Source organism: Anomaloglossus baeobatrachus, chromosome 1 (genome assembly GCF_048569485.1).
Source record: "Anomaloglossus baeobatrachus isolate aAnoBae1 chromosome 1, aAnoBae1.hap1, whole genome shotgun sequence".
In the NCBI taxonomy this organism is placed as follows: Eukaryota; Metazoa; Chordata; class Amphibia; order Anura; family Aromobatidae; genus Anomaloglossus; species Anomaloglossus baeobatrachus.
In genome coordinates, this window is record NC_134353.1 from 89,201,572 (window position 1) to 89,222,924 (window position 21,353).

The 21,353-nt window shown below is 46.9% G+C and overlaps 1 protein-coding gene across 2 annotated transcripts in view; it reads right to left on the reverse strand.

Moving 5' to 3' along the window:
• FAM184B (family with sequence similarity 184 member B) overlaps positions 1-21,353 on the reverse strand; it is a 163,945-nt gene that overhangs the window by 9,548 nt on the left and 133,044 nt on the right. For both annotated transcript variants that reach the window (XM_075333617.1, XM_075333610.1), the window contains exons 9-10: positions 13,956-14,131; positions 10,457-10,600 (exon numbers count right to left, since the gene is read on the reverse strand). In XM_075333617.1, the coding sequence (XP_075189732.1) occupies positions 10,457-10,600; positions 13,956-14,131 (320 nt within the window). The remainder of the gene's footprint in view (positions 1-10,456; positions 10,601-13,955; positions 14,132-21,353) is intronic.

A 21,353-nucleotide genomic window follows, 5' to 3' on the forward strand; every position in this document is an offset into this window, starting at 1 on the left:
TAATATATAAAGCCCACTAGGTGGCTCACAATACCTTACTTAAAAGTGGCTTTAGGCAGCTTGTCATGAAATAATACAATACGTTTTGGTATTCATCCGGACACTTATCTTCCGATTTATATACTGTTCTCCCTCTTTGGTGTTGTCCATTTTTTTTGTGTCCTCACCTTTTTTTTTTACATTTTATTTGATGATAAAAGGTAAGTGCCATCAATTAAAGTTTACATTATAGATTTTGGTCATTCTACCACATTCTTATGATACAAAACCTTCTCATCATCCTTTTTGGGGTTATTTTGTTACAACATTCATTGATGACTACAATTATTTCAATATCTATAACAATGTGAACTACTTACAAGTAACTTGTAACTTCCCTAAATTCCCTCTCAGTTCTTCAGTACTATACCAAGCTGTATTTCTAAACACCTTTACTAAAAATGAAATTTCCGACTGAGTGAAACTACGTTCAATAAACGTTCTCTATTTTTTTTTTTAAAAATTTTTTTCCATGTTTTTACTTTCTGTTTCTCCATCTTTATCTTGTCAATAATCATCAGTTTATTTAGTGACTCTACTACTTTTGATACCCCTGCTGACTGTTTTTTGCATTTCTTTGCTACCAGAAGTACCGTGTGGATTATTAGATGGACACCTCGTCTCCTGTCCTCCCACCTCCCGAGCACCAACAGAATGGAAGAAATAAGCTTGGGGGGTCTTAGGGACCTCTACATTCCAGATATATTTTATGTAATCAATAATGTCTCTTCACACGTTTTGAATGTTTTGCCATTCCCATAAGCAATGAACATTTTGGGCAGGCAGATAGATAATATGCTAGTGAGTTTCGGAAGGATAGATTGAATGCATAAAGTAGCGCCCCTGAGACTGGTCTCTACAGGGTATATCATTATATCCTTCCCAAGCAGGTCAAGATGTTAATCTGGTAAGTTTACACACACCTCACACCACCATACAGCAGGGAGAAGCAGTCACTAGGAAAGGGTTAACAATGTTTCTACAAACACAGTCCGGAAGTGACTCAGCCAGTTCCTAGCAGACCCAGGTCGCCATAGCAACTTGCAAAACTGCATGAGCAGTTAGGAGTAGAAAGCAGTTTCACTTTACGGCATATGGCAGAACAAGCTTGGACACGAGACAGAGCAGGGGCATGGTGTGTAGCTCCCTGAAGGGAGGCTGTCAGGCCTTCAGGGAGGCAGAAGAGAGCTGTAACACCAAACAGACAGCACAACCATGCTGGGGCCAGTAACACCTAGAGAGCGACAGGACCCAGCACTTGTAATCATGGACTAAAAGAGAGTAGTCGCCTGAGCACAAGAGAAGGTACAAAGCCCTTGTTCAGGTGGCCGCAGTGCGGCAGCAGAGAGGGAGCCTGAGAGAGGGGGATAGAGGTCCGACCCACGAAAGGCCCAGGCTGCCAGCCGTACAGACCGAGAACAGGAAAAAGTACAGAGTTGTGCATGGAGGAGAAAGGCCATAGATTACCAAACCGGATCCAGCCTCTGACCTGCCTGGGAAGCGACCGGAGTCTCTGATGGCGAGGACCAGCACACGAGGTGCGATACCACCTGAGCCAGTAAATAAAGTGACTGGAAACCGCACCTGGTGACTCTGTGAGTAACTGCCGCCACCCTGCACTCCCGTGGACTCCCGCCCCTATTCTCACCAACCTCCAGGGGTTCCCCGCTCCGTCCATGGGGAGCGATACCATCTCGGCTGCACCTAACATCTGCCCCGGAGAGAGACTTTGCAGCAGCAGCTAATTCCTGGCAGCATACCGCGGGTGGCGCTGCGAAGCATTCCCATTCCCCATCCAGTACTGCCTCTGGAAGAGGACTAGTCGCAGGAAGGGTCGGCGGTGGAGGAGGCCGAAACCCCAGTCACCGCTGCAACCGGTGACATGCTTCCCAGGGGCCCATCACTCTCATTTCATCCCCATCTGTAATGTTTGTTTGCTGTTCCGGTTTTTCATGTAGCCGCGGGGTCACGGACCCGGGTCAGGCCAGTCACAGCTACTCCAAGGAACCACTGGCCTGGTGACGAGTACCCTAAGGCCCCGTGGACGCTACCAATACATTTGTCGCAGTATATATTTTTTGAAGTGCATTTCTCTCCACTGCTCATTGATCATAACCTTCCTTACGTTATTCTGAAGTGGCCGCAGGTCTGACCGCGGCTGAGTTCCCATAATCTGCGCCAAAAAATCCCCACGCTCAGATTTTATGCAAGGGTACATTTCTTTACTGGTAAACATTTCAATAACACATGCAGCTGGCTTAGCAGCACACATAATCAGAGTTTGCTATACGGGTCTCTAACTTCGGACACACAGTACAGAACACAAAAAAACAGCAATGATAAACAAGAATTCTGTCCCTGACTTGCCCTATGAGTTATATTACCAGTCCAAAACACCAGGAGGGAGGGCTCCCACGTAGCAGGCCTGGACTCCGGGTAAACAGCGGCGACTCCAAGGAGCAGAGATGGGGAAATCTTCAGCCCTCTCGCCAGAGGACTAGCTTACAGTCTCTTGGAATGGAGGAAGGAGATGGTCCGGAGGTTCCTTGAGTCCAGGATCACCTCTGCAGCAGTTCTGGCAATCCCTCACACGTCAGCGATGAGGGCAGTCCGAGGCAGGTCTGTTCAGGTACAGCTCCAGTAGCTCAGTGTCTTTTTTCCCGCACTTTTTTCCTGTACAACCAGTGCCTGTGGGAGGGGGATCAGATTTTACAGCGTCCGCCCCTCGAGCAATTTCAGCACTTGTCCACAAGGTGGCAGCACCATCCTGTGTAATGTCAGTCTCCATGTCTTTTTCAGCCACTACACAGTGAGAGTTGTTTGCCTCGTTACATATCCCCCCACTGAAAGGTTGGCAGTCCCTGTCAACATTCACAGGTTCCAGGGCAGCGAGGACTGAGGCTGTGGCAGGGGGAGGCTGAGAAGCGGGCCATACATACTGCCCAGGAGGAACCCCGGCAGTGGTGCGGGTAGTACGCCGCAGAGGTTGATTTCCCTCCACTCTATCACCGGTTACCCTCTCTACCTCCGTCAGTTCCCTAGAGGGAGGGCCAGTCTGCGCAGGCAGGTAACCAGTCCCGGAGTCAACAAGGTCACTATGCTGAGTAATGTCAATGGTGTCAGTCATGTCAGCAGTGTCGTCCTCACCGGGAACTGTGGTCAGGGAGTCAGGCTGGGATCGGCAGGGGCGCAACATATTCCGGTGCAAGGTGCGAGAGTTGCCGCTATCTTCGCCCCGGACTCTGTACACATGACCATCAGGGTAGGGGCGCTCAACTACCCGATAGACTTCAGCTTCCCACTTAGCTCGGAGTTTTCCTTGAGGCTTCTTAATACGAACCAGGACTAGCTGTCCTACTTCTAAGGGTTCTTCCTGTACGGGGAGCGGGTCAGCATGTCTCTGGCCCCGGATTTGTTGGCCTACCAGTCGGTATACAGTTTCCATCTTCTGACGATGAGTGTGTAGCCAGGATGGATAGGTACCGCCGGTATTTTTTTCAGGACTGGTCAGGTTTAGGTCGTGGACCCCTTTTCCTGGGCGGCCAAAGAGAAGGGTGTGTGGGGTAAAACCCGTTACAGAGTGGACTTGATTGTTGTAGGTCCACACTAGATCCGGGAGGAATTGCGGCCATTGGTCTTTCTTGTCATCGGCTAAGGTGCGGATCAACTGGAGTAGAGTCCGGTTAAAGCGCTCACACGCACCATTCCCCTGTGGGTGGTAAGGGGTGGTTCTGGACTTCTGGATCCCATACATCTGATGCAGCTCCTCGATAATTTGACCTTCAAAACAAGCCCCCTGATCAGAGTGCAACCTCTCCGGACACCCATAGACCTGGATGAACTGTCGACAGATGGCCCGCGCAGCTGACTCGGCAGTCTGATCTTTGGTAGCAACAGCAACTGCGAATTTTGTGAAATGGTCTACCATAACCAGACAGTAATGGTAGCCACCACTCACCGTCCCAATCGACAGGTAGTCCACCATCAACAGTTCAAGGGACCGGGATGTCTCAACTGTTTGGACAGGTGCACGCTGCTCAGTGGACTTGTAAAGCTCACAGGTGCGACAGGCTTGGCAGACATCTTCAACCAGCTTGCGAAGTCCCGGACAGTAGATGGACTGTTGGACCCACCGGAAGGTCTTGTCTATTCCAAAGTGGCCGTTCCTCTTGTGTGCTTCTCCCACCATCTCACGGGCCATTTGGGCCGGCACTACAACTTGTAGGCACTCCTCCAGCATGTGGGACAGGAAGATCCTCCGGTATAGCACTCCTTCTCTCAGAATCAGATGATCCCATTGGCTGAGCAGGGTCAGGGTACTGGTGGACAGTCGTGACCGCGTGTCAGAGAACGGCTTCTGCTGCTGCTTCACCCATTGTTTGAGTAAGGCACATTCAGCATTCCGGTCCTGGATTCTGCACCATTCCTGTGGGGACAGTGGGGGCCCTACTGGAGTGCCAGCCTCATCCACAGCATACTGGAGGCAATCCATCATCTGCCGGGCTAATCTTGCGAAGTCAGGCATCTCGTCTCCTTCCAGCTCTTCGTCCCGGTCCTTAGTGGGCGAGGGGGATGTCCTTCTGGACAGGCTGTCCGCATTCTGATTTTCAGCCCCAGCTCTATATTTAATCTTGTAGTTAAACTTGGAGAGCCGAGCCATCCATCGCTGCTCCATAGCCCCAAGTTTCGCATTTTCTAAGTGGGCCAAAGGGTTGTTGTCCATCAGGACTAGTACTTCTGTCCCCGTCAGATATCCGGCAAATTTCTCAGTCATTGCCCACATCAAGGGCAACAGCTCCAGCCGGAATGAACTGTAATTGGTGGGATTCTTTTCACCTTCATGTAGGGACCTACTGGCATAGGCTATAACGCGTTCCTTGTCTTCTTGTACCTGTGAGAGTACTGCCCCCAGACCCTGTAGGCTGGCGTCAGTATGTAATTGAAAGGGCAGGGTGTAATCTGCATATGCCAGGATGGGGGACGGCGTCAAGGCACCCTTTAGAGCTTGGAAGGACTCTTCTTGGGTAGGCCCCCAATTGATGCGGCGTCCTCTGGGACTGTTGGTGGTCCCTCGAAGCAGGTCGTGCAGTGGTGCGGCAAGCAGGGCGAAGTTCTTGACGAACCGACGGTAGTAGCCTGCTAGTCCCAGGAAAGCCCTGACCTCCTTGACAGTTGTGGGCTGGGGCCAGTCCCGTACGGCGGCTATTTTCTCCGGTGATGGTTGTATACCTTCAGCCGAGATCCTGTGGCCCAGGTAATCGATCTCCTGCTGTAGAAGACGGCACTTGCTGGGTTTCAACTTCAAGCCATGTTCCCTTAACCTCTGGAACACGCGGCCCAGCTTCTGTAGATGTTCTTCGAACGTGGCTGAATAGACCACAATGTCATCAAGGTAGATGAGGGTGAAGTAGAAATTGAAGTCTCCCAAGCAGCGCTCCATCAGCCTCTGGAAAGTTCCCGGCGCGTTGTTCAGGCCGAAGGGCATCCTGTCAAACTCGTACAGGCCCATGGGTAGGATGAAAGCGGTCTTTTCTCTGTCCTTTTCGCTCATGGGTACCTGCCAATAGCCGCTGGCCAGATCCAGGGAGGAAAAGTACTTGGCTTTCTTCAGAGCTGCCAGGGATTCTTCGATCCTCGGCAAAGGGTATGAGTCTCGGGTGGTGCAAGCATTCAGGCGGCGGTAGTCCACACAGAACCTCAGGGATCGGTCTTTCTTTTTAACTATTACCACCGGTGCAGCCCAGGGGCTCTGGCTCTCTCGTACCACTCCGGCATGGAGCATGGAATTCAGGAGGCTTTTCACTTCTTGGTATTGCTGGGGTGGTATCTGCCGGTATCTCTCACGGATAGGAGAAGCGTTACCCATAGGGATCTCATGTTGGATACTGGTGGTGCATCCAAAGTCGGTGTCATGCCGGGCAAAGGACGCCTGGTGTTCCTGTAGTAGTTTTTCCACCTGTGACACTTCCTGTTTAGAGTATTGGGATGTATCCAGCTGACACTTCTCTAGCAGCTCCTTTCCAGCTTCAGTGTCATCTGTGGTGGTGGCCATGGCGGAGACAGTCACTGTCCAGCCTCCCTCTGTTGATGGGGCAAACTGGAGGGGGCCCATGGGTTCACCTCTGTAGGTAGGGCGTAGACTCTGGTGAGCTGTGTCCCCGCTTCTAGGTCGACGCCTACACTAGCCGTATTGCTCAGACGGACAGGGATCCTTCCCCTCTTCACGACAGCCAGAGTGCGAGCGACTAATGGGTTCAGTTTTCCCTCCCTCGGGGTTTGCGGCTCAATCAGTACCTCCACGCGTTCAAGCGGTCTTGTGGCGCTAAGGGGTAGCGAGATAATTGTCTCCTTTTCAGCCGATAAGGTGATCCTAGTGTGGCGAGGCACGGTGATAGTGGCTATGGGCCGTTGTTCCTCTGCCATTTGCTGTAGGCTGCAGGCCCGAACCACTCTTCGGAATGCTCGGCGGGTGGCCCCGTGTGTGGTAACTTCCTGCCAGTACTTGGGTCCCCGCTTGGTAAACAATACCAGGTCCAGGTCTTTCAGGATGTTCATCCCAATAATCATGGGCGTTTCCGAACCGAAGCCTTTTTTGACCACGATTATCCCCCTCTTCCCGAGGTCCTGTCCACACATTTCGGTGCTCATCCAAGCTACTCCCGTTACTGGAATGAGTAGATTATTGGCTGCTTTGATCTTGATGACGGTACTCGGGTCATAAGCAGCCCGTGGTTGTAGATATTTCTCGTAAAACTGTTCTGAGATGGTGGACACCTGGGATCCAGTATCCATTAGACCTTGCACGGCAACCCCCTCTAGCATTACTTTCAGTGTAGGGCTGTTTGATGCAAGCTTGCTCCTTTGTTGGCTCCTTTTCTCCGTTGTCTTCCCAGTCGAGTGAGCCTCCTCAGCCGGGGTGTCTAGTTTAAAGGTGCCCGCTGTTGAGAGGCACGGCTTCGCGGTTCTAGTGAATAGGCCTGGGGTTCCATCCGCTGTTTCGAGTGAAACTCCGCTTGCTGGGGTGTTTGAGAGTCCATTCGATTGAACGGCTGCGGGTCGGGTTGGAAGGAGTTCTGGGGGCAATGGTTTGCTCTGTGACGGGGGTCACCACATGTCCAGCACTTTCCCATAGGCCGGCTAGGTTGCCGTCTCACTTGCCTATCCGCCTGTTGGTCTAATGTGAGCTGCAGCACCTGCTTCTGTAAATCCGCCACCATCTGCTTCAGTTCCTCCGTGTCGCTGTTCGGAGTATTTGTACTGTACATGGATCTGCAAGTAGCGGTATAAGTCTCTGTTCCCATAACAGGTCCCCTAGAACGTTCTATGGCTTCTTGTTTACCCTCAGCACATGTAAGGGCTGGATTTATCCGGAGTAAATCCTGCAATGAGCGGTTGAGATACGGATCTCTCAGTCCTATTACGAATTGGTCCCTCAGCACCAGGTCGCGGGAGGATGTACCAGCTAGATTTTCTCCATTTTTGCAGGCTTGTTCCAGCAGTACTTGGAGGGCGTTCGCATATCGGGGAATGTCCTCCCACTCGAGCTGTGTACGCTGGAAGAACATGTAGCGCAGTGTTCCCAGGTATCTGGTCGGCCCATAGGTGTCCTCTAGCACCCGCACCAAGTCATCTAATGTACGCTGGCCCCTAACCGTCTCCAGTCTGACCGTCGTCCATGCCTCCCCCTCCAGCGTCAGCATAGCCATTTCTGCTAAGCTCTTAGGATCAACATTATACATTTCCCCCACTATCCTAAGTTGTTCCGCCCATTCAGGTACAGGGTAATTCCGTCCATTAAATTTTCTCACTTGATTTACAATAGACGCCAGAGGAGCTGTCTGACTATAAGCTACCACCGGAAGGGGATTTTGCTGGTCACAGATCCTGCTGACTACGCCAGATAAAGTGGCCGCAGGTCTGAGAGACTTTGCAGCGGCAGCTAATTCCTGGCAGCATACCGCGGGTGGCGCTGTGAAGCATTCCCATTCCCCATCCAGTACTGCCTCTGGGAGAGGACTAGTCGCAGGAAGGGTCGGCGGTGGAGGAGGCCGAAACCCCAGTCACCGCTGCAACCGGTGACATGCTTCCCAGGGGCCCATCACTCTCATTCCATCCCCATCTGTAATGTTTGTTTGCTGTTCCGGTTTTTCATGTAGCCGCGGGGTCACGGACCCGGGTCAGGCCAGTCACAGCTACTCCAAGGAACCACTGGCCTGGTGACGAGTACCCTAAGGCCCCGTGGACGCTACCAATGCATTTGTCGCAGTATGTATTTTTTGAAGTGCATTTCTCTCCACTGCTCATTGATCATAACCTTCCTTACGTTATTCTGAAGTGGCCGCAGGTCTGACCGCGGCTGAGTTCCCATAATCTGCACCAACAAAATCCCCACGCTCAGATTTTATGCAAGGGTACATTTCTTTACTGGTAAACATTTCAATAACACACGCAGCTGGCTTAGCAGCACACATAATCAGAGTTTGCTATATGGGTCTCTAACTTCGGACACACGGCACAGAACACAAAAAAACAGCAATGATAAACAAGAATTCTGTCCCTGACTTGCCCTATGGGTTATATTACCAGTCCAAAACACCATGAGGGAGGGCTCCCACGTAGCAGGCCTGGACTCCGGGTAAACAGCGGCGACTCCAAGGAGCAGAGATGGGGAAATCTTCAGCCCTCTCGCCAGAGGACTAGCTTACAGTCTCTTGGAATGGAGGAAGGAGACGGTCCGGAGGTCCCTTGAGTCCAGGATCACCTCTGCAGCAGTTCTGGCAATCCCTCACACGTCAGCGATGAGGGCAGTCCGAGGCAGGTCTGTTCAGGTACAGCTCCAGTAGCTCAGTGTCTTTTTTCCCCGCACTTTTTTCCTGTACAACCAGTGCCTGTGGGAGGGGGATCAGATTTTACAGCGTCCGCCCCTCGAGCAATTTCAGCACTTGTCCACAAGGTGGCAGCACCATCCTGTGTAATGTCAGTCTCCATGTCTTTTTCAGCCACAACACAGTGAGAGTTGTTCGCCTCGTTGCAATTCCACCCCTCTAAAATTTTGTAGTGCAAATCTGGATCCTTTATGGCTTTGTCACTTCCCGAGAATTTCTCTTCACTCCAACCTAATTGTGTTTCCATCCATAGTTTGCTATGACTGCTGAATCACAGCTCCCCGCTCCACCTGCCAACGAATCAAATTGTATCATTTTCTCTACTTTACCTAAATCCTTTACCAAGGAACAATAATACTGCACTATCTGGTTATATTGGAGAAATTGATGACCACCCAATGTATATTTTTGAGAGAATTCATGCCACGTTCTATACATCCAACATATCTCTCACTTTAGCAACTCCTCTCTGTTTCCCTTCTAACTTTCCTTTGTTGATGATGTTTTATATACTATTTGTCATTAATGATATAATTATATATTAAACTTCCTACATTTTATTTATTTTTCGACTTATTTATACAACTTTTTTCATGGTAGTGAGACTACCCCTTTTACTTCTATTCATTTGTGCTAGGGCTTTGGAGAAAATCTTTATAACATGCGTACAAGAGCACAGAACAATCCTCAAATGGAGATGAGTGGGAATATATAAAATTTTATGGTACATGCACACGGGACAGGGGACAAAAATGCTTTTGAACTTTACTTTGGAAATGCTGTGAATAAGCATCACATGTCTTCCGTTTGATGAAAACACGGAGATGTGCCAGCTCTCATCAAAGCTGCTATCCACTGATTATTTGATATGTATAAACATTTCCTTTAAGCACCACTCCAGCGGGAGGGGTGGGGTGGGGTCAGCGCTGAAATGGTGCTTCAAGTCTAAGGTCCCTTGCCCCCCGGTCTTGTAATCACCTTCCAGCCTTTTCACCTTTTATCAGCACTATTCCGGTCACGTAGCGCCATCTTGTGACCTCAACTTGCCCAGAAGTCAGAAGTTACATCACAAGCTCTCAAGACAACTCTATGAGAGCCAGAACAAGGCTTTCATAGCATTATATTGAAGAGAGACCTCTGGCTCACGCCATAAAACACTGGAGCAGCCATCAGATCACAAAGGCTGACCGAGACCGACCGGAGAGGGGTCTATAAAAGGTAAAATGCTACGGGGTTCAGGAACTTAGATAAAAAGCACCACTCCAGCAGTGAAAAAAAAATGCAGGAGTTTAAAGTCCCAGGGGAAGTAAAGGAAAGAGCACTGGACAAAGAAATAAGAGGTTTAAAGCAAGACGGTCCATATGGTGCTAAAACTCTGGACACTGTGATGAACAATTGTTGCATAATTTTAATTTATGATCACGTGGCCATTGACACGCTGGGGTGGCCATGTCTTCGGCCACACTGCCGATGCACTTTCTGGCAGAAGGTGCAAATGGTAAGTAGAGCATTATGAATGTTCAAAAACTCACTCAGCTTCTAATGCAACAACCTTCGACTGAAGAAAAGACTGGGCATTGCTGAACTTGGACACCATGGCTTGGATCTCCTTTTGGTGACTTTGTCTCAGAATCTCCATTTCCATTTTTTGCTTCAGTTTAATTTCTTCCTGATGTCTTCAAATAAAAAATATTAAATGTGAAATTCAAGAACAATTAAATATAAATATATTAATATACCTTTAAATGTCTATGCTATTTCCCCCATAAAAATTGTCATATACAACGACTTGGGAATCATACAGAATTGGTTTGTCATTGTATTATTTCTGTTATTTTATCATGCAATAAGGTTTGCCCTTTTTTGAAATTTGTCCTCCCTCTCTCCCTGTAGCTGCTCTGGTCTCAGTAACCCCTCTCTTCTTCCCCAGTTAGTGTACGTCAGACATCTTGTTAACATAATATTGATGCAGCTCTGGTTCAGAATTGTCTATTTTTATCTACTGTAACAGTGCATAATTACAACAATTCATCTGGAAAATTAAGCACTTCTGGATTTTCATACGTGCCTCTGCAGTTGAGTCATGCTATGTGACAAAGTCTGTACCTGTGAGTAATAGTATAAGAAACAGCAGCAGAAATGGTGTCTCTAGAGACCTAGACTTGAGGCTTAGGCGGGCTTTATACGTTGCAACATCGCTAACGATTGCTAGCGATGACGAGCGCGATAGCACCCGCCCCTGTCGTACATGCGATATGTGGTGATTGCTGCCGTAGTGAACATTATCGCTACGGCAGATTCACACGCACATACCTGGTCGGCGACGTCGCTGTGACCGCCTTTAATTAATATGTGGTTGTCCCAACCCCACTAGACCAAGAGCAACACTTGGAAACATCACCACTCTTCATCGCCGTCTATTGACATAAGTTGTTGCTCTTTGAATCAAATTTAGTGTTTAGTAACTAAACAAAAATGTAGTTTAGTAGATCATCTGTGAGGTCTGTAACAAATCTGCTTAAGGCCCCCTTCACACGTCCGTGATACACGTGCATGTTTGGTCCGTTTCCGTATATACCGGAGACACGGGCAAACGTGCACCAATGTTAATCTATGATTGTGGTCACACGTGCGTTATTTCATTATGTCCGTGTGTGCGTGTCCGTGATCCGTATGTGTTTGCGTTTTGCACGGATGCATGTCCGTTATCTGCACGGAGCACGCACACGTGGACACAATGAAAGTCTATGGGTATGTGCTCACACGTTAGTAAACACGTATGCATCTACCTATAGTCCGTGTCCGTTTGGTGTTTTTATTTCTAGTGATGTCGGCTATTCTTTCTATTTCTGTGTATGTCGGTCAATCTCCCTGAGTCCGTCGGTCGGTCTCTCTGTCGGTCTCTCTGTCCCTCTCTCACAGTCTGTTGGTCAGTTCCCCCCCTCTCTCATACTTACCGTTCCCCGATCACCGGCGCGGCGCTGCACGGCATTCACACTGCTGCGGCGGCTTTTACTATTTTGAAAAAGCCGGCCGCTCATTAAACAATCTCCTATTCCCTGCTTTCCCCGCCCATCGGCGCCTATGATTGGTTGCAGTGAGACACGCCCCCACACTGAGTGACAGGTGCCTCACTGCACCCAATCACAGCAGCCGGTGGGCGTGTCTATACTGTGCAGTAAAATAAATAAATAAATAATTAAAAAAAAACGGCGTGCGGTCCCCCCAATTTTAATGCCAGCCAGATAAAGCCATACGGCTGAAGGCTGGTATTCTCAGGATGGGGAGCTCCACGTTATGGGGAGCCCCCCACCCTAACAATATCAGTCAGCAGCCGCCCAGAATTGCCGCATACATTATATGCGACAGTTCTGGGGCTGTACCCGGCTCTTCCCGATTTGCCCTGGTGCTTTGGCAAATCGGGGTAATAAGGAGTTAATGGCAGCCCATAGCTGCCACTAAATCCTAGATTAATCATGTCAGGCATCTCCCCGAGATTCCTTTCATGATTAATCTGTAAATTACAGTAAATAAACACACACACCCGAAAAATCCTTTATTAGAAATAAAAAACACACACATATACCCTGGTTCAACAATTTAATCAGCCCGAAAAAGCCCTCCATGTCCGGCGTCATCCAGGATGGTCCAGCGTCGCATCCAGCGCTGCTGCATGGAGGTGACCGGAGCTGCAGAAGACACCGCCGCTCCGGTCACCTCCACGCGGCAAATGAAGACAGCCGCGCGATCGGCTGAGCTGTCACTGAGGTTACCCGCTGTTACTGGATCCAGTGACAGCGGGTAACCTCAGTGACAGCTCAGCTGATCGCGCTTCTCACCTCAGTTGCTGCGTGGAGGTGACCGGAGCGGCGGTGTCTTCTGCAGCTCCTGTCACCTCCATGCAGCAGAGCTGGAAGCGACGCTGGACCATCCTGGATGACGCCGGTATGAGGATGAAGTCGGGTGAAGTTCACCCGAGTTCATTCTCATCGCGCAACTCTGTCTGCTGTCAGCCGACATTTATAAACGACATTGTGCATCACACACACGGACATTACACACGGACGTTCTACACACAAACACGGCTAGCATACGCAATTCACACAGGTGCCACACGGACCATAAAAACGGACACAAAAACGGGACACGGACCCGAAAAACGGCCCGTAACACACGTGCGTGTTTTTCATGGACGTGTGAAGGGGGCCTAAGGGTGCTTTACACGAGACGATCTATCGTGCGATAGATCGTCGGGGTCACGGTTTTTGTGACGCACATCCGGCATCGCTTGCGACATTGGGCTGTGTGACACCTCCGAGCAACGCAGTATCACTCACAAATCGTGAGTCGTGTACTTGTCGCTCGGTTTCATAATCTCGTTTAATTAAAATGGCGCCGGTTACTCATCGTTCCCGGGGTAGCACACGCAGCTCCGTGTAACACCCCGGGATGATGAACAGCAGCTTACCTCCGTCCCGCGGCACCCGCCGACTATGCTGAAGGAAGGAGGTGGGCGGGATGTTTACGTCCCGCTCATCTCCGCCCCTCCGCTTCTATTGGCCGGCGGCTGTGTGACGTCGCTGTGACGCTGAACATCCCTCCTACTTCAGGAAGTGGACGTTCGTTGCCCACAGCGAGATCGTCCAGAAGGTAAGTACGTGTGACGGGGGTTAAACGAGTTTGTGCGCCACGGGCAGCAATTTGCCCGTGATGCAAAAACGACGGGGGCGGGTACGATCGATTGTGAAATCGCACAATCGGTCGTCCCGTGTAAAGCAGGCTTTAGCCCTGTATTCTCTGATGCTGTTAGTGAACATTATGCATCTTTTCTGTTTCTTGCAAATAAGACAATTGCCAGCAGATCATTTCTCTACCTCCTTCCATCAGGTTTCTTGCTGCTGCTCAGTGCACAGTGCATCACCTCTCCTTTGTACTTTCCGTACTATTCTGATGACTTATCAGAGTAGAAAGTGACATACAAACACTATAAAACTAGCATAGCTTTTACTCTTGGTGTTGTTTTTACTACACCTGCTTTGCTCTTCACTTAGCTCCAATGCTTCTTGTTGGGATATGGTGACCTCCTTACTTAGAAGTTCTACTGAACCCCTTAAGACCGCATTCTCCTGCTCCAATCGGGACATCTCCTTTTCAAACATTTCCAATTTGGTACTTAATTTTTTGAACTGGTTATGGCAATTTTCTTCCTAGAAATGAAAAAAGTTTAAAAAAATAAAGGTGTAAAAATAACTAATGTCTTCGCACCAAAGTATATTATAGGCAACATCCCCTTTTAAATAATCTTCAAGCTGTGAATATATCTTTAAAGGGGTGGTTCACCCCTATTTATTATTTGCTAGATCGATATTATGTTGAGAAACAATGTTTCTCTCAAATACCTTATGTTGGCAATAGGGCCTGTGAGTGGCGCTATTGTGGACCGCTCTTCCCCATCGCCTGACCCCCGGGCTCCATGACCTCGGGATCCGGTGATGTCAGGTCAACTTCCTGCTGACCCGACATCACCGCGGCCGGCCGCAGTCTCCGTGAGTGATTGGCAGTGGGCGGTGTTTCACCACTCAGCACAACCCAGCGTGACAGCCCATCTACTCCCTGCTCCCTCCTCCCTCACAACAGAGCACTGCAAGCAGGAGACATGCTGGGCTGTGATGAGCAGTGAAACACCACCCACAGCCCAAGTGACTCAGGAAGACTGGGGTCAGCCGTGGTGATGTCACGTGATCAGGAAGTTAATGTGACATCACCAGATCTCAGACGTCACGGAGCCTGGGGATCAAGCAATAGCGTCACTCATAGGCGCTATTACCAACATAAGATATTTGAGAGAAACATTGTTTGTCAACATAATGTTGATCTAGCAAATAATAAATATCAGTGAACCACTTCTTTAATAGAAAAAAAATAAGTACAAAGCAATAAAATAATATAGTCACCATTAGAATACCACTCATCGCCCTGCCGGTCACTCCTTATAATGAATTACGTCTGAGAACATGGTATTCAGAGTGTTAAAGGGAAGTTACCGTCAGAAAATGACTTCTTGTTGAAATCAGGTTTTTGTGTTACATGTATCCTTCTAAAAAAAATCATATCACAATCTATATTAAAAATTAATATTAGAAATCTTCCAATTCTCACAATGGTAACTGGGGCTTTTTTTAGACTCATGTCTCCTCTTGTTTCAGGAAACAATACATGAACATTAACCACAAGGATCAGACATCAACACTATCTTTAATACTAAAACATTTATTGTGTGTGTGCCCAAGTAATTGTGAGGAAAGGGGGAGCAGGATCAGATGTGACATGACCTATTGTTATTGCTGGGTTTTGGGTGCATCGTGTTTTTAATAAAGATCATGATATGAAAAAAATGGACAACATTTTTAAAAATATATTTAACAGAAAAATCTGATTTAACAATAGGTAATTTTGTGATGACAGCTTCCATTTAGATAATCTGCACATAAAAACGCATGTTTTGGCAGCTGAGAAAAGCGCATTTTTTATTGCATTTGCGTGTTTTTCCACATGCTTTTTTCATGCTTCTTTTTGTGCGTTTTTTAATCAAGGCGATAGGGGTTCCCGCTCCCAGCAGTTTAACCCCCCTGAATGCTGCGAGCAATGCGATCACAGGGACCCGATCGCTGCCATAGTAACATTGGGTCATCACCCTGATGACCCCGGGTTATTGCGCTTCAGAGAGCCTCACACACCATGCTGTATGCACAATGTGTGAGGCAACGTGCTGCGCTATAATCCACTGTAGTGATAAAGCACATCAGTGGATTGTAGAAACACAAAAAATAAACACAGAAACAATTGACATGCTGCTTCTTTTCTCAGCAACAAAAGTTGCAAGAAAAAAGTAGCAGCGTGTGCACAGCAAGTCAGGATTCTCAGAGATTTTGCTGGGATGCTTTTTCCTTGCTTTTATTGATTAAAAAAACAAGGAAAAAAACAAAAGTCGGGTAGACTTTTAACATTTTGCCATTAAACAGTGGACCCTCAACAAAACTTCAGCATTGCCATGTAGTTTACTGGTCATATCCTTTACATGAAAGCTAAAGTCCTGGAGAGTTAGAAATCATCTGGTGACTCAAGCATTATTCCCTTTCGTTCCCTACATCCATCTCTGTTGGGCATGATCTGACAATAACAAGACAAGCCACCAACACTGTCTGATTAGACGAGCTAGCTTCAGTTCCTGGAAAGTTGTCTCAGCGAAATCTGCCAATACACTTTTGTGAGGTCCAGGATGGTGATGTAGCAGGCTGGCTATAGCATCTGAATGAGCTCATCGACTTGGGGCATTAGATATGTGTTGAACTTGGAAACCTCGTTCAGCTTCCTGTAGTCATTGCAGAACCACCATTCTCCATCCAGTATTGGCACCAGGACAATGGGATTGGAACAGCCACTCTTAGACTCCTCAATAACTCCTAGGTCCAACATCCGATTCCCCTCTTTCGAGATTCCCTCTCAGCAGGCATCATGAATCCAGTATGGCTTCAAACTCACTTGGGCATGAAGTTCAGTGAGGATTTCATGTTCTATGACCTTAGTACAAGCTGTACAATCTGTCAGTCCTGAGAACAAGTCTCTGCTCCGATGAAGAAATTCTCAGCACTTATGCTTTTGGGCAGGTGACAGTGTCTCTGCTACCTTGACAACTTCCATGTTGTCTTCACGGAGATAACTGGGGGTGAACACTTTTTAATATTTAATAGGGATCCATTTAGGATCCAAAAGATCTAACTACTTTTGTTGAGTGAAGCCAAGTGAGCGGGATCATCAAAAAGAGTCGGATTGCCCATCATTACTTGAGTTCTTGCTAATGCATTTCTTCATGCTTCCACTTTATCTTCTGACCAGCAGATGACAGTGTTCACATGCAGAGCTCTGTTACGCACTAACTCCATCTTCTTACATATTGCAAAGTTACTCTATTTATCACACAAGCAGGAGCTGTGGCTCTTTTGAGGTCTGAGGAAGGGGAGCACTAAAACATTTAGCTTTATTTTCTTTCACAGACAATGTAATCCTGTAGAGTCTTTTCTCCTCTTATCTGTTTTTACCTAGAATGCCCCTAATTGTTAGTCTTCATCACTTGGGCTGGTAATATATAGTTTCCACCAAGTAGCTGGGGATGGAGTTCAGCACCAAATGTCGGCATCAGAGATGATTCCAGAAATCACGTGACGAATTAGCTAAATGTTGCTGATGTGATTTTAAAAATCATTGTTATCGGCTGCATAATGCCTCATGTAAATAGATGATCATATACACTGTATTTGGCAACAGAATAATCATATTAGTGATTATTCTGTCCCTAATCACCATCATTGTTCATGTGAACAGTCCAACTTGCAAATAGTCAGTGCTCATTTAACGACCTAACATTGACCGTTAATGCACTTCAATTGTTTTTGTGTGATTAGCCAATATCTTTACAATGAGAGCCCCATGTTTAGAGACCTTTCAATGGATTTATTAATTTAAACAATATCTTCACAGCTCCACTGATTTTTCTGTGCCCCTCCCCCCTGTCCATTCCAAAGTTATGCTCCCCTCCCCTCCACAAATTTTGCCTTTATTTAAATGGGCGTGAGCCACAGAACTTCTCTCCGAGCATTTGCTTTTCTCCTCTGATGCTGGCCAATCAACACATGGCCAAACCCACAGAGAAGTTCTTTGGTATATAACCAGTTGGTTAAAGGGAAAATTTGGACCATTATTATTGGGGAGCAAAAGTTTTGAACACATAGAAAAAGAATGAAAGAAACACGTCATATAACAGGTACGTGCAACCTGAGTATTTTGAGGAATCTAATCCAAAAATCACCTAAAAAATTGCTCAAAAAACATTTAAAAAACTTTATTTACTGTTATTGAAAAACAACTCTCCTCTCCATATGTTCTGGCTTTTGATTATTTTTTATCAGCTTCAGGTTTCCAAAAACATGAAGTGTTTAAGAGAAGAGAACTGACAAATTCTTCTGTCATTTTCCACTATGAAGCCTCGCCATCCTTTATAATTAAATTGTCTCTCCAGGAAGGAAGGAGACGAACTATAGCACCACCTATTGAAGTAGCAATCCTAAAAGTCAAAAGTGGCCATTTTGACTTTTAGGATTGCTACTTCCAATAGGTGGCGCTAGAGTTTGTCTCCTTCCTCCCTGGAGAGACAATTGGCATATTTCCTAGAGGAATATTGCAGCTATAAGACCCCTCACTGGCAGCCAGACTGGTTTGTCAGGTCTCTGCATGGAGAAAAGGTTTCCCTTTACATCCTTTATAATAGAATTCAATGGGAAAGCTAGAAAAACACTACAAAAGATGTCTGGTAGTAATTTTGAGCATTTTGGAAGCTTTTTGAGGCATTTTTGGTAATTATTCATTGCTTAATACATTTCAAAAATCGATATAAAATCCCCCACAAAAAATATATTTTAAAAACCCTGCAAAAAAAATTATAAAAATGTTAACACAACATTATCAAAAACATTTTTGGGACAAAAATAAAAAAAGCCTAGAAAATATAACATGGATCCCTTCCCGAAGTGGTTTCTGCTTGAAAAACTTGCTGTTTTTTGGCATCCTTCTGCAAATAACCAAGAGGTGCGACACCGGCGGAACCATCGAGGTTTCCCTTTGCTGACGGTCTTGCCATCATTTTTGTTGCATCTTTGTCAGCATCTTTTTTTTTTTTAATGCAGTCTAAACTATAACTAGTGAGCATCTTCCGGAATGGACTTGTTACTTCTAACTGCTTTACAGTTTCTGGAACCCTTAAGTAGTTAAAGGAATCTTGTCAACAGATTTGGCGACTACAAGCCGCGGCCACCACCAGTGGGCCCTTATATACAGCTTTCTAGAATACTATATATAAGTACCCAGGCTGCTCTGTATAACATAAAAAGCATTTTTATAATACTCATCTAAGGGGCAGTCCGGTCTAATGGGTGTCGCTGCTCTCCGGTCAAGTGCCTCTCCTTTCCTGCGTTCACCATCCTCCTTCTTTTGAGGCTCTTATGCATGACACGTCCTACATCAGCCATACTGGCCGGCATTGCGATCCTGCGCCGGCGCACTTTGATCTGCCGTACTCAGAAGTATTATAGTATTGTAGTGCGCATGCACAGGTGGTCTTTAACCTTTCTTTGTGCCTGCAATTTACAGTACTTTGATCTGCCCTCCGCAGGGCAGATCAAAGTGCCGCTGCGCAGGACCGCAACGCCAGCCTGTGTGGATGATGTAGAACACATCATCCATACTGGGCTGGGTAGAAGGAGGACGGTAATCGCCACAGAGAGGAGGCACCGGTCCAGAATGCAGCGACACCCTGCGGACTGGACCACCCGTCCAGGTGATTATTATAAAAGTGTTATTTTATGTTATACAGAGCGACATGGGCTCTTATATACAGTATTCTAGAATTCTGTATATAAGAGCCCACTGGTGGTGGGCACAGCTTATGGTCGCCAAATCTGGTGACAGGTTCCCTTTAAAAGAAGTAACAAAATATTGAACCTGTGCACAGCACTGTCGTTTCTACATGGCTGTGTACTATGTTCATTGTTTACAGCGGTTTTTGTGGCGCTCTTTCAGGAGAGTTCCAGATGGAATCTGCCTGAAAAATACCTTGTGTGTATATCCCTTAAAGGGAACCTGTCATCAGAAATTTAGCTTGAAACCTAAATGTTTCCCCCTCTGCAGCTCCTGGGCTGCATTCTAGCAAGGTTCCTGTACTTTTTGTGGCCCCTTTTAAACCAAATTAAATACTAAAAAATACTATAAACTTGTACCTTTTGCTATGTAAATTTTGTAAATCGTCCATGGGGGCGGGCTCTCTGCTGACCGTTGCTGTTCCTCCAGCACATTGAGGCCGTCCCCCCACGCTCCATTTCATCCATCAGGACGCCGCCCACTGCGCCCGAGGTGCCGCCCATGCCAGGATCGCTGGTGACGTGTGTTACAAGCACGAGATTATGTGCGGCGCTGTGATTGCATCGCAAGTGCCCGCCCATAATCTCGTGGACGCGCTTTCCCTCACTGCCTCCAGCGTTCTGCGCAAGCGCTCGCCGGCCAAATGACCTGACGTCACCTCCTTCCCATCTTACCCTGCAGCAGGGAAAGAGGGAAAGATGGGAAAGAGGTGACGTCGGGTCATCTGGCCAGCAAGCGCTTGCGCAGAACGCTGGAGGAAGAGGGGAAAGTGCGGTCACGAGGTTATGGGCGGCACTTGCTGATGACACTCACAGCGCCGCCCATAACCTCGTGCCTGCGCAAAACGTCACCAGCGGTCACACGTGCACACAGTGCACAGTCCCGCTACAGTCGCACAGCGCATGTGCTGGACCACGGGCGCCCAGGGGCGGCGTCCTGAGATATGAAATTCAGTGTTGGGGGGCGGCGTAAATCTGCTGGAGGAACAGCAACGGTCAGCAGAGAGCCCGCCCCCATGGACGATTTACAAAATTTACATAGCAAAAGGTACAAGTTTATAAAGTATTAAATTTGGTTTAAAAGGGGCCACAAAAAGTACAGGAACCTTGCTAGAATGCAGCCCAGGAGCTGCAGAGGGGGAAACTTTTAGGTTTCAAGCAAAATTTCTGACGACAGGTTCCCTTTAACTCTTCCAATTTTTTAATGATTCTTTGAACTTTCTTCCTGGAAATAGCACTTTCCTCACTCTATTGTACATTATAGTGAATATTACCTGTAATTAATTTGCAAATCTCATCTTAAGAAAATAATATGATATCTTTTGACATATGTTCCTTTGCATCAAAGCAGTCAAGGCCATATATGTTTGTACAGATTAAAGCCTCATTCAGACATTAGTGGTTTTTTTCACATACACAAAAAAGATCTCCTTTCCATTGGTGTTTTTCATCCAATTTTCATCAGTGTTTCCCAGTTATGATTATTAGTGTTTCATCTCAGAATTTCTCGCATGAATAAAATAAAAATGTAAAAAATTACAACCTTCTCCTATATTGCAATGTTAACCTGTTCATGAACCGGTGATTTTCCGATTTTCATTTTTGTGTTTTTCCTTCCCTTCTTTTAAGAGCCAGAACTTTTTTATTTTCCATATGAGGGCTTGTTTTTGGCGGGACGAGATGTACTCTTGAATGACACCATTCATTCTGCCATATGGTGTACTGAAAAATGGCAAAAAAAATAATCCAACTGTGGTCAAATTGTAAAAAAAAATGCAATTTCACGATTGTTTTTTTGTTTTTTATTTATCATGTTCACTTAGAACTGATCTGGCATTATGATTCTCCAGGTCAGAGTACAAGTATGCACATGTATAGTTTGCTTTTTTTTTTTTTATCCAAGTAGTGAGAAAAAATTCTGAAATTTGGAAAAAAATATAAAAAGTTTGATTGTGTCGCC